At 39.5% G+C, this 17,556-nt stretch overlaps 1 protein-coding gene across 2 annotated transcripts in view; it reads right to left on the bottom strand.

The window, feature by feature from the left end:
* LOC111868207 (zinc finger protein 236) overlaps positions 1 to 17,556 on the bottom strand; it is a 77,741-nt gene that overhangs the window by 29,842 nt on the left and 30,343 nt on the right. The window contains exons 12-19 of one of the 2 annotated variants that reach the window (XM_023858652.2): positions 16,570 to 16,762; positions 12,124 to 12,265; positions 10,047 to 10,179; positions 9,194 to 9,333; positions 7,740 to 7,954; positions 7,105 to 7,282; positions 4,700 to 4,934; positions 4,158 to 4,392 (exon numbers count right to left, since the gene is read on the bottom strand). In XM_023858652.2, the coding sequence (XP_023714420.1) occupies positions 4,158 to 4,392; positions 4,700 to 4,934; positions 7,105 to 7,282; positions 7,740 to 7,954; positions 9,194 to 9,333; positions 10,047 to 10,179; positions 12,124 to 12,265; positions 16,570 to 16,762 (1,471 nt within the window). The remainder of the gene's footprint in view (positions 1 to 4,157; positions 4,393 to 4,699; positions 4,935 to 7,104; positions 7,283 to 7,739; positions 7,955 to 9,193; positions 9,334 to 10,046; positions 10,180 to 12,123; positions 12,266 to 16,569; positions 16,763 to 17,556) is intronic. The other variant, XM_033752956.1, reaches the window with a different exon arrangement.

Raw genomic sequence — 17,556 nt, 5'->3', positions numbered from 1 at the left:
AACAGACAAATATTCGTGCAACCTGGTATCAACATCATGCCACTAAAGGCCATATTTGTACCCTTTAACTTCCTAACATCAATAATTCGAACATGGTGACCATGCAGATGATAGACACAGAAGTCTCAGTAGTGCCACTGTGCACACAGTGGTTATGAAAACATTTGATATGGGAGCAACACTAGTGCCACTACTAGAGTGGTGGCTATGGAAACATCTGAAATGGGAGTGACACTAGTACCACTACTAGAGTGGTGGCTATGGAAACATCTGAAATGGGAGTGACACTAGTACCACTACTAGAGTGGTGGCTATGGAAACATCTGAAATGGGAGTGACACTAGTACCACTACTAGAGTGGTGGCTATGGAAACATCTGTCATGGGAGCAATACTAGTGTCATTACTAGTGTGCCAAAAATGCAGACATCTGACGTGGAAGCAACATCAGTGCCACTGCCAATGTGACAGCCATGCAAACATCTGACGTCGAAGCAACATTAGTGCCACTACCAATGTGGTAGTCATGGAAACACTGTGCATGGGGGTAATGCTAGTGCCACTACCAGAGTGGGAGCCATGTAAACATCTGATACGGCAGCAACATGCATGCCACTACTAGCGTGGTAACCATGCAGAGATGTGACATGGGAGTGATACTCATGTCAGTACTGGTGCGGCAGCCATGCATGCATCTGAAATGGAAGCAACACTAGTACCACCGCTTGCAAACATCTGACATGGGGCATGCCTATAGTACAACTAGGAGTACATCAATATGGAATCATATTTTGTATTGAAATTAAACCTTCAAAATACATGAAATTTCAGGTAAGACAATGTGTTTGCAGACTTTGAAATAATATCATGACAAGTACAGAAAATCTATGTTAGCATTTGTTTTGATGGTGCCGACGAACCACTGGTGACAATCACGTGAAACTCTCTATGAGGGAGATCATAAACTTATGTGTAAATCTCATGACACATTTTATACATATAAAAAAGTACAAACATGGTGAAGGTGTAATACTCTGGTGTTATAGTGTTCTAATTTAGCGCACTCAGGATCTGTACTAGTGAAAAGTATACACAGAGATGGATCAATAAATTCTACAGATATTAATATACAGTTCTTGTCATTCTTGCCTCTAGGCATTATAATTTCTTTACCAAATTTATCTGAATTACTGTTTCAATTGTTAGCAATACAATTTCTGTATGACAATTATTTTGTTCAAAAACAATTTTGAAGGTACAACACTGTGACATGATAGATGAGGAAATCGTCTGCTGCTAGGTAATGGCTTGGCAAACATATGTCCATGGCAATGGATACACGTGCAACAATAGAAGGGATTGTTGCGAAAGATGTTTTCTGTACTGTCTGTCCTGAGTCTATATAGCGAGGGCCACTGGGAAAAGTTAAGAGAGGGATAGCCAGTGAATAGACAGTGAAGGCTAGGGGGGCAAAGAGCTGTAGTTGATAGTTGAGTTTCAAGCTAGCCATGATGTGAACTTGAAAGCAGACAAGGTGCACTGTCAGCAGCCGTAACCTAGCAGTGCCTAGTGAAAACTATAAGAGACTGGGATATTGCGATCTGTTAAGTGTGTAGGTTATTGGCAGTGTTATAATTATTTGCAGTTTTGAGTTATAAGCGATTAATATATCCAATTATCAACCAAAGCCAAATTTTTAGTCACTATCACATGACAATTGGTGTCAGAAGTGGGATATACTGGATTAAGCGGATTACTGGACTGAAGACTGCAGTGGATAGTTATATTGCATATTATGAAGATGAAACAAATTATAGAATGTCTTCTGGCTGAAATGAAGGCTAACCAAGAAGAAAAGAAAGCCAGTTAGGGAAAAAATGGAGGCCCAGAGGAATGCCAATCGAGAAGAGAGGAAAGCCGGGATAAAGGCTAACCAAGAAAGTATGTGGACCATCTGGTTAGGGACAGAAGCCAAGATAGAGACCTGCATGGAAAAGATGTGGGCCAATCAGGAAATATTCTAGGTCAAGACAGAGGCCAATCCACAAAAGACAGACACCGTAGTGAAGCCTTATAAATGGGCTCCATGCATATAAACTATGCATGTGCTTACTGCCCTGTGGGGCCGGGCTAGCAATGTTCTACACAGAGCTCCTAAAGGACTGATGTATAAGGAGACTATTGGGGTAACTGAGGACTGGTTTGAGGACCGGAATCTGACGACAGAAACCATGATCAACTGAAAATGCAAAAGTTTGCCACCACCACTGAACAGCTGGCCCACCGTGCTTTCCTGCACCGCATGAGGACCATGTTCTTAAGGGAGCATGCAGGGCATTTGGCAATGGCATAAGAGACCAAGGCAAGAAGGCACTCAACAAGACCCTCAGGCAGACCTTAGGGCTGGAAGTCATAAAGTTGACAGTCAGATCTTCCACCTGGCTCCAGAAAATGAGTGACAGGGCACAGGGAGCTGGCCCCTCCCAAACGAAAGAAGAAACGACCAACCGTTTACATGCTGGCACTGTAGGAGCACCAGCCACTTTCAAAAGTTCTGTCCCCACAAACTGGAAAAAAGAAATGCTAACACCAGCACGATGTTGAAGTGCCTTTCATGAGACTGATCACAGATGTCACAGGTACATCCTCCTTTGGGTAAGAAGGAATGGCAATATGCCTACAGACCATTTGGGATGAACAGCCTTAAGGAGGAAGCAATGTGACATGATGGCAGAAAATGGTCCACTGCTAGGTAACGGTTCAATAAACACGGGTCAATGATAATGTATATGTACAACAATAGAAGGGATTGTTGGGAATGATGTTTCCTACATTGTCAACCATGAGGCCACAGAGTGAGGGCTGTTGGGAGAAGTTAGAGAGTAATAATAGCAAGTGAGTAGTCAGTGATATCTAGGAGGCCAGGAATAGCAGTTGAGGTGCAAGCCAACAAGAACGCGAAACCTGGAAGCAGAGGAGTTGTAATGTTAGCAGCTGTAACCTAGCCATGCCTGGTGAAGACTAACCAAGCAACGACTAGTGAACACTCTAACAGACTTACACGTAACATGTGCTATAGTGATTTGTTAATTGTGTAGATTAATGGCAGTGTTGTAATTACTTGTAGTTACGATATGTTAGCATTCAATAATTCCAATTAATAACCCAAACACCATGTCTAGGAATTAACACATGACAATATGAAGGTGAATATGTGGTATGACAGTAAAGTTCGCGAACTCATTGCAGTAAGAGTGCTACATACCTCACTGCTGAATAGCACTGTGGTTCGTGTCAAAGTACTCCCCTCGGGAAGCTATGCACCCATGCACCCTTTGAATAATTTTGGAACTGGTTTTGTGGAATGGCCTTCAGTGCTGCTGCTGTATTACTCCTGATGTCATCAACGTAATCAAAATGCCTACCTTTCAATATTTCCTTTACCTTGGGAACAGAAAGAGTCACAGTGGGCTAGATCCAGTGAAAAGGGAGGGTGTTCTAGCACAGTTATTTGTTTACTACCTACAAACTCCCTCGCAGACAGTGTCATGTGAGCAGGTCCTTTGGGACCATTTTTGCACACATCTTCCTCATGTCAAGATTTTCCTGTTTCTCTGTCGATGTTTGCCTGCTCTGCTATGCTCCTGACAGTCAGCCAATAATTTTCACGCATAATTTAATGAACTTTTGCAATATTTTCTTCAGTTCTGTTAGTTCTGGCTGTCCTGAATCTCTCTTCATCAGTGACACTTTCTCTTCCCTCATAAAAACATGTCATCCACTTGTAAACTGCTATTTTCTTCATAGCATTATCCCCAAAAACTTGCACTAACGTCTCTCTGATTTCGCTTCCACTCTTGCCAAGTTTAACAAGAAGCTCCGACATCCTCACAACAGCACACCAAAACACACTCAGACAATAACAGATGCCACTTAGAAAGAGACAGCCACAGAGCAACAACACAGCTGTGAAACACTGATATGCCAACATCATTAAACCATACTGAAGTTTCTGTAAGCTGCTGCCATGTTAAGCACATGGTGGCGAGTTTACGAACTTTACTGTCAGACCACATATATCTTTTATTTATCTAAATTATCAGACAAAATACTCTTGAGTACAAAATACTTTCAGCATAATGGAAACAACATGCTCACCAGAAGCAAGTGTATGAACAAGCGTATTCTGAGCAAATGTTGATTCCTCTTGCTCCTGTTGTTCAGTGGTTGAGGCCACCTGAAATGGCTGATCTGAAAATGCTTGAGTGAAGTCTGGACCTAGACCTTCAGGCGGGAAGTTTGTACTTTCTGTCACCACGGCAGGACCTTGCCCATTTACTGGTATCGTGCTGAGAATATTAGTTCCTTCTTCTTTGGCTGTTTGCTGTGCAACCTAACAGAATCATGATAACTGGGAATGCTTAAAACACCTTGAAAAGGACTACGTACAGAGATAAAAGGAGGAGACATAACAATTTAATCTTTTGAGCCATAAAACACAACAGAATACAATAAAATTAAATGTCCTGTTTTATGTCTAGGGCATTTATTCGTATATTAACTGGTCAAATAGCATCAGGACATGGAAAATTTAAATGATATAAAAAGGGACTAAACACTGCACTGTAAAAACGCTCATGGAAGACTCCGTATCATGCAGTCATCATGGAGTCAGTTTGAGAGAAAACTGCTTTACTCACCTGTAGAGCCAGTTCATGCTTATGAGTCTTGATGTGTTTGCGGCAGTTGACGGATGTTTTGAATGTTTTATGACAGTATGGACACATGAAGGGCCTGACATCACTGTGTGTCCCCATATGACGTTTTAAGCTTCCATTTGTAGAGAACATGTTACTACATTCTGGACACTTGTATGATTTTACTCCTTCATGTGTACGTTGGTGAGCTTTGAGCACCCCATTTGATATGAAATGCCTGTTTGAAAAATATTACTTTAATTTGGAGATAACAATTATTTCTATACTGAAACCGAAGACAAAAGCCTTTTCAAGCACAGTGAACTCTTGAATAACTGCATTAACAGGTAAGAGGGGAAGCATAAATAACTGAAAAAATACAAAATATCCAAAATTCAACTGAAAACAGCCTAAATGTACAAGAGGAAGGCTATAAAAGATCAAGTATGAGAAAGGTAGAGATAGGTTACCAAAAGTGATTTATTTAAAGTATTAAGGGTAGATGAATAGTACAGACTAAGAAACACGGTGAAAAAATATGTAATAACAGAGATAATTAGATATAGAGGCTTATCATCCATTGACTTCCCTGATATTAGACAAAATGTATATTCTGAGGGAGAAAAAATGAAGGACAACATGTATATATGGGTGCTTCCCCCCAGTGCACTCACCCCTTGGCAGAAAGAGTGCCATAAGATACAGAAATATGCACACAGAGCATATCCTTCCGAAGTGCTCTCTGGATACCGATCTTTATTTCATGGCGCTGTGAATTTGTAATTTCTTGGCTACTGAGCTGGGTTTATCAGAGACACTTACAGTAGCAGGGATGTGTCATGAAATGAAAACTATGTACAACTCTTTACAGTTTCGATGCATATTCCAAATATATCCAGTGTCTTATATACCAATATTATGGTTACGTAATTGCTTAGAAGCTTATCAGGCAATGCTAGTGTACACTTAAGGTACAATGTAAAAGAGTTTATCAACAGGCAGAAGAGCAGCACATGAAGTGAAAAGAACAAGCAATTTTCTTCAGAACTTTAGTATTAGGAGGAAAATTTCTGTTCCAAATGTCTATATCCTATATTCTAGGAAAAGTGTTTCAGAAAAATGTGTACAGATGAAGTAGTAGTTCTATTCTGAATGTGAGGGATCAAAATCTGTAACAGTGACATGAGTAAATTTGAAATTATGCTTATGACAGAAAGCATGGCTTATCCAACAATATAAATCAACTTTCAGTATATGGGTTGAGGTTACCAGTAAGTGATCCTGGGGATGTTCATACAGAGCCCACTGAACATTTTCATCTCAATTTCAATAATAAATTTCTACAGCCAATAAGAAACAAAATAAACTTATGGGCTGCTGCAAAGAAATAAAAACAAAATTTGAAGAAGTGGCTGAATATGTCAGAGAGAAAGCCTGCTCTTATGAACACAAAGGAGCCTGCACCCATTTCCAGATATTGCAAATTATTTTTCTGAAGCATGATATAACAAAATATAATTTCTTTACATGTGTTTTACACTGGATAAGTTTATGTTAACATAACTTTAGAAACTGACAGAAGCAGACTGCTTTTACCGGTTCTCACAGTCTCTTCGCTTGCAGATTTCTTATATTTTTTCTTCTACCCTGAAGATGGAGGCGATACGTTCCTCCGAAACGTCGGTTAACACCACATATACATGGTGCCAAATCCCAGAAGACTGCTTTCTTTATAGTCGCCGCCGTGAAAGCCTCAAATCTTATATGACCTTTCCTGTAATATCCCTTCATGGGGAATTACAGCTTTTGACTCATAGCTCTGATAGTTCTTTGGGCAAACTTGTCATAGATCATGACCTCTGACCTTGAAACATATTTCCATCTCACTTTTTCTCTCACTTGCTATGCTATAAGCACAATGTGGCATGAATATTAGCATTTACTGCAATCTTAGATATATCATCCAATTAAATGCTTTAAATGTTTAAAACCAATCAATATATTTTTCAAATTCAAAGTGAAGACAACCCTTCATTATTCAATTCTGGAAACCGGAAAAAACCTAGTCTTTCAATTGGGTAAACATGATAATAAATCAAGGTAGAAATGTTATATAGGGATTGAATTTTCATTCACTAAATATATGAAAAGCACTACAGTGAGAAACAATGACTTGGGGAAAATTATATATTATTTATATCGGGCTATCGTTGGAATCACAAAATTTGAGTACAAAATGCGGGAATCTCTTAGACCAAGAAACCTCAAATCAGGATCCTAGTCTATATGGTATCTATATACGAGTCCCTATTTATATAATCTTTGAATTAAATGGTTAACTTCCATATAACTTAGCAGTATCATGTTATTTAAACCAATATAATATAATATAATATTGCAAGTATTACCTATCACATAGCGTGCACTTATATGGGCGTTCACCAGTGTGCATGCGAATATGCTGTTTGAGATGACTTAATTTACGAAATGCTGCATTGCATACATTACACATGTATGGACGATCCAAACTCACAGTGTTACCAGGAAGGAAAACAGTACTGTTGCGTGCCACAGCTTGTACAAATCCTGTAAGAGTGAACATCAGCATAGCATTTGGTTTATGCAGGTTACAAATATGAAGAGGTAAGATATTTGCAAGATATAAAATACTTCTTTTGTCGTTATTAAATGATGCTGTATTAACTGCAGTGTTTATGAATTACTTAACGAGATATGGGAATGGGACTATGAATAATGGACATGAGTTTCTCACGGATGAACACAGGATTCCTCCGAGTGTTCCACAAAAAAAAAATGTTGAACAAATGACTGCTGGGGTGACAAAGAATGGTGGAAAGACCAGCTCAGAGAAAATGCACGAAAGAGAATAGTCAGGAGCGGAAAAGCTGCAAAATGAGCATTCATGGGAGGACAGGGAAAAATGGAAAAGGCACCCTCCCCAGATGATTCACCAGATAGTGTCCGTGTAACAGCACAAATTTTCCAACAGTAGGGTCCATGTGTTGGGACTGTAAATACTTACCATTATTTGTGATAATGATTGGTTCCTGCAAAGCAACTTCTGGTAAGACAGGAAGAGTAGGTTTCTGTCTCACCAGTTTTCGCCTTGCAACCCTTTCTTCGGATGTTCCACTACCTTCTTTGGTATGAGACAACATGTGAGTCTTTTGATGACCCGTAGTTCGGAATGTCTTGTCACAGAGCTGACATGCAAAGGGTTTGGTACCTGTATGCATCCTGGTGCAAAACACACAAAGAAACACTGCTGATCAATTCAGACAAGTACACATTGGAGGAATGTACAGTATGTGAGGATAGTCTTGAAACTGGTCGCGCAGGCTAGTGATGGTGAGTGGGAAGACAGATACAGTCAGACTGAGCTGTGGGTGGTGTTTTGCACAAGCATACTTTGTGACTGTTACAGTTCAGCCAGCTGGTTTCAACAGTTGCCTCACACAGTATATATTCCAACGTCCTTGCCAACATGCTTCATTCATATGAGATACTCTTTAACACATTCACAGTGGGAAGACAATTCTTACTCCTGTGGTACTTTTCCTAGCAAGCAGGAAGCAAGGAACTGATGCTTCTGGTGTGCCCAATTTAAAAGATTGTATATTTCATTTACTTCTCACAGATATGGCTCTATAGGAGGCTGTCACATTTGCATTACTTAAATCCCCTGTAACATGGTTCTGCTGGCCAGATTTTATTGGGGGAGGTCTGAACATGTAATGGTATTAACAGTGAAATGTTTATGTCTTTGGAACTATGCCTACTAAAGTATTCTAGTGGTATTTGAAAGAAAATATACTGCTATAGTCTGTAGTGTTCTTATTTATTATAATAAAAATTCCTTTTTCTCAAAAAGATTACAGATTTCTGTCATAAAATATTATGTACACAGATCCTGATAGACAGCGATTTTGAAAAAAAAAAATTTCTTTCCATGCTGTGAGAGAACTATGTATGGTAAATATAAAAACAACAACACATGGAACTTTGTGCTCTACGCATATACGTTTGGCAGTCATTCATTTCCTTTTGGCTGAGACACTGCAAGCATGACCCTGCTGTTGGCCAGTGATAGAACAGTATCTTCACATCAAGACATCTGTCTTGAGATTGCAGACAACTAACAGAACACAACATTTTCATAAATGCTCAGCTTTCTGAAGGTTGTCTTGTTTATGAACATCTGTACTATGTTAAGAAGAAGGCTTATATAGTAGATATCAGAAAGAAATTTATAATGCAGATATTGTAACAGAAACAGCCGTTTCAGTTCCACATATTAAAATAAACTTAGAAAACCACAGTAACTGAATCTGTTTTCTAACACTTGACAATGGGATATGCATGCAAAAGGAGCCTCCAAATTATGTATTTGGATGCACATTAACTTACACACAGTCAATGTGCTAACAAATAACAACAAAAGGGGATGGGGAGTAATATAATGCTTTTGAAGATTACCGTATGTGAACTTTAAGACTGCTAGCAGAAGAGAATTTTTTGAGGCACATATAGCACACATGGTCCCTGATACCAGTGTGCGTCCGAATGTGGGCAGTGAGTGTAGACTTCACAGCAAAGGACCGGAAACAATGAGTGCACTGTAACAGAAACATCTGAAAGTAATTCTGCTGCCAACTTCATGTTAGTAGAGCACTTAAGACGGTGGTTCTGAAACTTTGTCACTTTATGATTATATGCAATGACCATCCTTCATACTATGTATGACAATAACACCGCCATAATTTGGTTTCTTGGAATTAGGTGTAGGCAGTGGCATTTTATTTGCACCAAAAAGTATCAGTTACACCACTGTCATGACTCAGTGGTTTGCATTTAGGTAGTGACAATTTCTCTATAACAGATATAATGCTTACAGAGTCATGACCTGTGTTTTGCAGTTAGGTAGTGGCATTTTTTTCTACACTAGATGCAATGGTTATGCAACCAAGACAGAGAAAACACGTTGACAGCTGTGTATGACTTCACGTGAAATTTACTGTATTAATTAAAAGACTTTCTTTGGATAGACATAAAGACAAATAAAGAATTACAACTTAGTGACATAACTCATACTCTGGCACCAATGTTCACTTTTTACACACATGGGACACAGGCCTAATATTACATAACTTATTAACACTTTAAAATATACTATCTAATAATGTTAACATACTAATATCAGTGTCTGAGTGTCATGTAGGATAATGGTTTCTTATGAATGAGATATAAATCCAGTATGTTGAAGAATATCAACATCTGCATATGCTTTATGCTACTTCAATTAAATTGTTTGAACAAGATGTCCAGTTACCTTGTATGGCCGTTCATGTGTGTGTATTCTGATATGCCTAACTAGATCTGAGGGTTTCTTGAATTCTTTGGTACAGTATGAACACTGATGCCATCGAACTGTCCCCACACGACGTTGCCGAATGATGTATCTCCTGTATTCACAAAACAAAAATTACAATAAATATATATACAGTAAAACTTGGTTATAGCAACATCGGTTTCTGCGACACCTTGTCTATTGCGTCAAATATTCAATGGTACAAACTAATTCCTCATAAAGCAACTGCTTTTATACCTTGCTTAGTACGACATGCACAAATGCATCAACCTCGTATGTAACGTCATTTTCATTCCTGAATTTCTCTGATATCGTGGGAAAGTTCAATGTGTCTGCCCACCCTCACTTTCTCTACTTGCTGACGTGACTGTCCTGGAAGAATACGACCGCGGGCTGCAAGAGGAGCGTGGGTTTTATGCGAAAACAAGGGTGTGGGGTGGGACTGCGTGAATAGTGCAAGAGGACGCGGCAGGTTGTTAACTGCATTCCTTTCCTAGAATCTCGTCTAACAGGACCTCACATTGTCTACTTACCCTATAGTGTTCCTGCCTAAACCCAGAGAAGTGCAGTAGCGAAAACATGGCAATGAAAAGGAAAGTTTTAAGCATTGAAGAGAAAGTTAAAGTGATTCGTGAAATAGAAAAGGGAAGGAAAAAAGCTGATGTATGCCGCGAATTTGGTTTGGTGAATTCTACAGTACAAACGATATGGAGAATCCATATTAATTCCACGTTAATGTTACGTTAGTCTGTACTTAACTACGTATTTCACTAAAAAATGCAACATTTTAACTCGGTTTTTGGTAGATTTTTACGTGACTAACATAAGGCTACTGTGGAAGTGCCCATTTCGGTTACAACGACATTCATTTATAACGACACTATTTTTATGTCCCTTTGATGACGTTATAACCAAGTTCTACTGTATATATATATATATTACATGCTTTGCAGTTAAATTAAATTTGCTATTTTAGTATTCTCTATTACTTATTCAGATGGCTGTATGCAAGGCATGCCCAGAGACTATTCTGCTCTTTCTGTTGTCATTTCCCCATAACTGTCTTTTCTCCCTATCTCAAAATCATTCATTACTTCTTCCTAGTGGTCTTCAAATCACACTAAATGGGATGTAATGATTTCAGGGACCACCCAGATCACACCAAGTTTCAAAATCTACCTCTCAGCATCCACAAGAGGGAAGGCACTCTGGTCCAGTGACCTTATGTTCATTTCTTATACAATTATTAGAATTAGTAGCAAATATCAAACATCTTGGGGAATGAAGAGTTCTGTTCTCTGGGATGTGATACCACAATGTCTGGTAGAAGTTTACCAATGTTTCAGAGGAACATACAGCTCCAACTTCAGATATGAACAGTATGCTGAGCAGGCAAGCTAGCAGGAACCAGCAGCCACTCTGTTTGCTGCTTGCTTAGCGGACTTTCTGACACTGAAGATGGAGGCAGTATGCTCCTCCAAAATGTCAGCATGTCACATTCCAGACGAAAGTACTCATCAGAGTAATTGCTGTAAGATTCTCAAATCTCGCATTTTGGAGAACATTTGATACACTTCAAGACAAGATAAAATAGAGATCAGGAATCACTGGCTGGAAATAGCTATAATAGAACTTGCACACAGAATTAAAACAGAGGTGATGGAACTGATGAAAAGCAATGGAACATCAGAACAAATTCATACTTCAAAACAGCACTATCAGCTATAGCNATAAAAGCTATAGCAAAAGCTGGAACTACAGTCTTTGAATGTTGGGAAACAGGAAATTTGTATTCAAATCTTCACTGGGCTGTTTGTATACATATTAATGAGATATCTTGTGATAGAGGAAACTTTGTAATGGTCTCATTATCCATTTAAGGATAAATAGGGATTTGAAAAAAAACCTCTAGAGCAGAAGATACCTGGGCCTGAATCATGCTGTAATGCGAAGAAGAAGGATAAAGAGGGTTTGGCAGTGGAGGAGGAGGAAGAGAGGAATAATAAGAAAATAATAAAAGCAAGATTAAAATATCTACCTCACTGTTCCATCAAGTCCTCTGTCAGCCAATGTAATGTAGCTTGTTGTACTGCTGTCCTTGTGTGGGCGAACTGTTCCAGTGTCGCCACTAACATCACCCTTCATTTTGCTTTCCTGTTTGGAAGAACCATCCTGCAGTCCTGTAAGAAAATGAACAGTGAATGGCCAGACTTCATTAACGTCATGGCACAGAGTAGTAATCTTTGAGCACTGCCTCAAACATTCCTTGCTGTTAGGTAAACCAAAGGGTCATCACTGTGTTGACAGAAGCCCATCACTAGACCCCAACCCTGGACCATATCTTCGCTACCTGTTTGTATAGTTCTCACGTGCAGCCATCTGATATTTTCACTGGGTGAGGGATGTCATCAAATGTTTATATAAAAATTTTAAAGAAATATGGCAGGATGGTGTGTCCTGAATTCATATGGCTCAGGACAGGGAACAACAGTGGTCTCTTATGGATATGGTAAGAAACTTCTGGCTTCCATAAAAGACAAACCATTTCTTGACTAGCTCAGTGGTTTCAACCAGGAATGCTCCAAGGAGTTATTAAGTTATTTATCAAGCTCTGTTTAATCTCCTTTTATATATTTCTAATTTTTATTCTAATACTGAATAAACTTAGTAACTGAATGCTTTCAACAGTCAAATTATTAAGTTCCCTATGTCTTCGAATAATGCGATCAAAATGTTAATTAAAACTGAATACAGCCATGATAAATATTTTGGTTCAGGAATATGGCAACAAAAGGAGATTCCAAGATCTATTTTAAGCTATGTATTCTCTTACCTATACACGGGTCTCTCAAGAGGTACTTTTTTTCTGCTCTTCCAAACAAAGTTTTATATGAGCAACGGAATCCTTTCAGGCGAGTGGTTGCATCAATGGAGAGTAAAACTCCAACATTTAGAGACTATATTAGCCTCCACCATCAGGGATAGATGATATCCATTCCTTCAGCAGAAGCCTGTCCTCAAGGGCCATTGCTTTGCTGCAGGTTCCTTTTTGATATCTAGCATATAAACTACTGAGTTCTAAGATTGAGTGTAAATCCTTCATCCCAGCCAAAGTTGCTGACATGAAACCTGATCTCAATTGCATTTTTATCATAAGAACCACATACCCTTTGACTCTGGTTAGTATTTTGTCACCTACAACTGGATGCAGTGATTCATCTTGATCTGGGTTCTGCTATGACGGACTTTTCTGGCTGAAACTATCGTTTAGTGTTGGACATGCTCTTATGAATTTTACTTAACAAAGCATCCTGTCTGACTGACATAAATGCTAGTCACTGATCACCTTAAAGGATTTTATTGCACTTCATACCACAAAAGCTTCATGTCATACAAAGTTTTATATCCCAAATTCAGTGAACCTACCAAACAGAGACTGTGACTTTAAAAAAACCTGAACTGGATGTGAAAACAACTATTACTGCAGAACATGTACATTTTTAACCATGATTGTTCCTCTTATGTTGGTACTGCAGAGAAGACTGATTTATATAAAAATCATCACCATGATGGGTATGACATAAAAAGCGAATTAATATGTTGTCACGCGTATTAGTGACTACAGACAGGGTTTGGATTGGTAATGGGATTTACTGACGACTCACAGGTCATAACTACAAACAAGTATAACCCTTCTCAGTTCATTTCCACTGGTCTTCACTATCCGTTTCCTGGCAATGGATATATAACATAGGAACTATAGAAGTCTCACTAAATCACGCACTCCCATTATCACTGTACTACAGTGAACATAAACTCTTCAAATTACATGTAAATCTTCACAGACTGACTTCTTGTACTCTTCTGTACTCCTGCCACTCCTCTTCTGTGATTGTTACCCAGCCAGTCCATTGGTGCACTGGCTGGACCTACAGAAAACACGTCATGTAATTGCTAAGCACTTCTGTGGTGACATCACCACACATGCGTAAGCTGCACGGACTCAAGGAAAACATTGCTCCAGTATTGTTGGCTGTGTGTGTGCTGCAGACATTGCCTAGCAATGAATTTACATGTCACAACATTCTCTGGGAATTAACTGACCACGCTGATTCAGTAATATACAAGGGTAAGTCAATAAGTAAGTTACAAATGGATATAGAACTGAAACAAATAAGAGTACTGATTTAAAAAATTTGTTTATTTCTCAACATAATCTCTCTGTACACTGAGGCACTTGTACAATCGTTTCAGAAGCCCCTAAAAACCAGCAGCATAAAATTCTTTGGGCTGCTGTTGAAACCAGGTGGTGACCTCCCTTTCTACAGCTTCATCGTCGGGAAAATGTTCAGCTGAAAGATGATGTTTAAGAGGCCCAAACAAATGGAAGTCACTTGGAGCAAGGTCGGGGCTATATGAAGGATGCTTGAGGACTTCCCACTTGAAATTTTGCAGCATTCAATTTGTCTTGTTGGCAGTATGGGGACGCACACTGTCATGCAAGAGCAACACGCCTTTGGTGAGCAGTCCTAGTAGCTTCCGTTGAATGGCCTTACGAAGTTTCCTGAGGATGTTACAGTAGGAGTCGGCATTTACAGTTTGTCCTTGAGGCTGGGATGAGGTGAGCAGTATGCCTTCATGATCCCAGAAGACTGTGAACATCACTTTCCTGGAGGATGGTGTCACCTTAAACTTTTTTGACAGACAACGCACGCTTTATCTCGGGCTGGTAATGGTGAAGCCAATATTCTTCACCTGTGACAATTCAGGCTATCATATTGTGTCCTTCATCGTGGTAGCAATTGAGATGCTGTAATGCCAGAGCCATTCTTTGCATTTTGTGTTGTGGGGTCAGCATGCGCGACAACCATCATGCACAGACTTTGTGAAAACCTAACCTGTCATGCATTATGAGGTAGGCCATGCTGTGTGAACAACCAATAGCAGTGGCTATAGTGTCTATAGTTACCCTTCTGTCTGCTCGGATTAAGTCTTCAACCTGTTGCACATTCGCCTCTGTGGCAATCTCCATTGGCCAGCCAATGTGGTGTGTGTCTTTGATATGTGTCCGCCCTTCAGAGAACTTCTGCACCCAATTCTAAACAGCTGGACGTGACAGGTACTTCTCACCATAGATGGGAAGCATTTCTTTATGAATATTCTTTGACTCCATTACCTTTTGCCCACAAAAATCGCACAACGGAGTGCTGCTCGATGGTTGTACACACACTCAGAGGCGCCGCCATCTTGCAACTGCTGCTCCACTTTTGTAAACATTGTTGTCTCGTGTCGAATGTCATCAATAGCCACCAGACTAATGCTGCCATCTAGTGGCGATAGCGTCAAGTGCCTCATTCAAACATGTAGTACCCCACATCAATTTGTAACTTACTTATTGTGACTAGACACAGGGATTGGATCAATAACTGGATTTACTGAAGGCTTATGACTTGTAACTACAAACCATTGTAATGCTACCACTAATCTACACACACTTTACAAATCACTACAGCACATACTAAGTCTCAGTCTGTATAGTCTTCACTGGTCATTGCTAGATAGCAGCTTCCAACAGTGGATATTCCTCTGCTTCCATGCTCACATCCTTATTGGCTGGTGACTGTCTCACAAGTCTACTGAGTCTGAGTCAAAGTCAAAGTCACATTGTGACTGACGGTCAGTCAGTCAGTAAGTCTTGGTGTCGAGCCCCAGATATTAATTATTACCGTTTGACAGTTACGGTCTTATTTCTGTGGGGCACCCTCTCTGACGAGAGGATGGGTCTGTCTTTTGTATGTGCTGCTGGCCCTTGCCAGTGCAGTCTTTCTCGGGTCCGAGTCCCTTGGGACTCACGACCATATTTTACTGTCTCAGATTTGAGACTTCCCTTTTTGTTGCCTCCGACTCGCAAGGTCACAGTGGAGGTATTCAACCCTGCCTCGACATGGGGTACTCTACTGAGTTGGTTGGCGTTCTCATTGTATAACCTTGGCATGGACCACATAGAAAACACTGCACCCAACAGTTCTTTCATTGAAGAAAGCAGTCTTCTGGGATTTGGCACCGTGTATATGTGGTGTTAACCGACGTTTCGGAGGAACGTCAGTTAACACCACATATACACGGTGCCAAATTCCAGAAGACTGCTTTCTTCATAGTCACCGCCGTGAAAGCCTCAAATCTTACATAGTTCTTACATTGTTGCATGGGTATCTGTTGCAGCAGGACCATGTTTACAGACAGCTGCCTAGCAATGGACAACTTTTCTTGTTAAACTGTTTCAACTTTCAGCCATCATGCCACAATATATTCACTAAACTCCACTGATTATCATCACCTTTTTGGAGAAAATACTTTACTTTTATGGACAAGATAGCAATAATTTCCACAATAAAGAATTTTTATAAACCTATATGTATTTCACAATCAAGTTTCTGATAAAACCTGGGGATAATAAATTATGTGATGAAATATAATTTGTCACCTCGCAGAGCAGACTGATCTTTCCCAGAGAGGCCACTATTAACCAGAGCCTGCTGAAGAATGTCTGCATCACTTGGCTGGTCAGGCATCTTGCTTTTGTCTCCTGCCACATCTGCTTGCAGTTCTGCCAACTGCGACAACACAGCTCGCACATTCACCATGTGGGATGTATCACTGGTATCTGATCCATCAATCTGCAAGTATAAAATGTTGTTAACATTGCAACCCACTTACTATACTGAGTTCCAGTTGCAGGAATCTTGCATTATCCACTTAATCTAGAGGTGGTCTTCTATAATTATGGATTCTGTAAGAATAATGATATAGAAAAGCATCAACAAGAAACTCATGAACTTTATGAGTAAGAAAACGTTTCATGGGATTCAATGGAGGGAGGAGGGGGATATGTTCTCATGTCTGAATCTTTATAAAAGAACTGGAGATTTGTTTGCAATGACTCTGAAGCACCTACAAACATTAAGCCAGATTTTTATTGTTTTGGTGATGACAGGGACCCAAAATATTTTTAGCAAACAGTCAAAGTGTTAAAGTACACATATGTATGTGTCAGCATTGGTAATACATGTATGCCCTAAAAGTTTGTGACTAAAGAAAATAGTTGCCTTGTGAGCCTGGTTGTAACAAGAAGTTTGTACACAGTGTGAAACTGTCATAAGCAAGGTATCTAGCAGTGTGTGAGAAAAACAAATTGTGCAAGAGGACATGAATCCTGCATGATTAATATTAAGAATAACACCGCTCTACCCTATAAAAAATACATTTTCTAGTCTGTTCTGATTTCATAGATAGCATAGCATAGTTGAGATTTACAGTTATAAGAGCGTCTTAAACAGAGTGAATGTCAATTACTTCTTCATTTGCTATGTTATTTCAAGCATAAAGGTATGATGGCTCTGACTAGCAGGACGATAATGAATTGTAAAGGATGAAGATCAAATGAATCTTAGCCTATTTTAGGGTTTCATTA

This window comes from Cryptotermes secundus, unplaced genomic scaffold, assembly GCF_002891405.2.
Source record: "Cryptotermes secundus unplaced genomic scaffold, Csec_1.0 scaffold146, whole genome shotgun sequence".
NCBI lineage: Eukaryota > Metazoa > Arthropoda > Insecta > Blattodea > Kalotermitidae > Cryptotermes > Cryptotermes secundus.
Note: the sequence above shows the minus strand (reverse complement) of the source record. Positions and strands in the feature narration are given on the sequence as shown.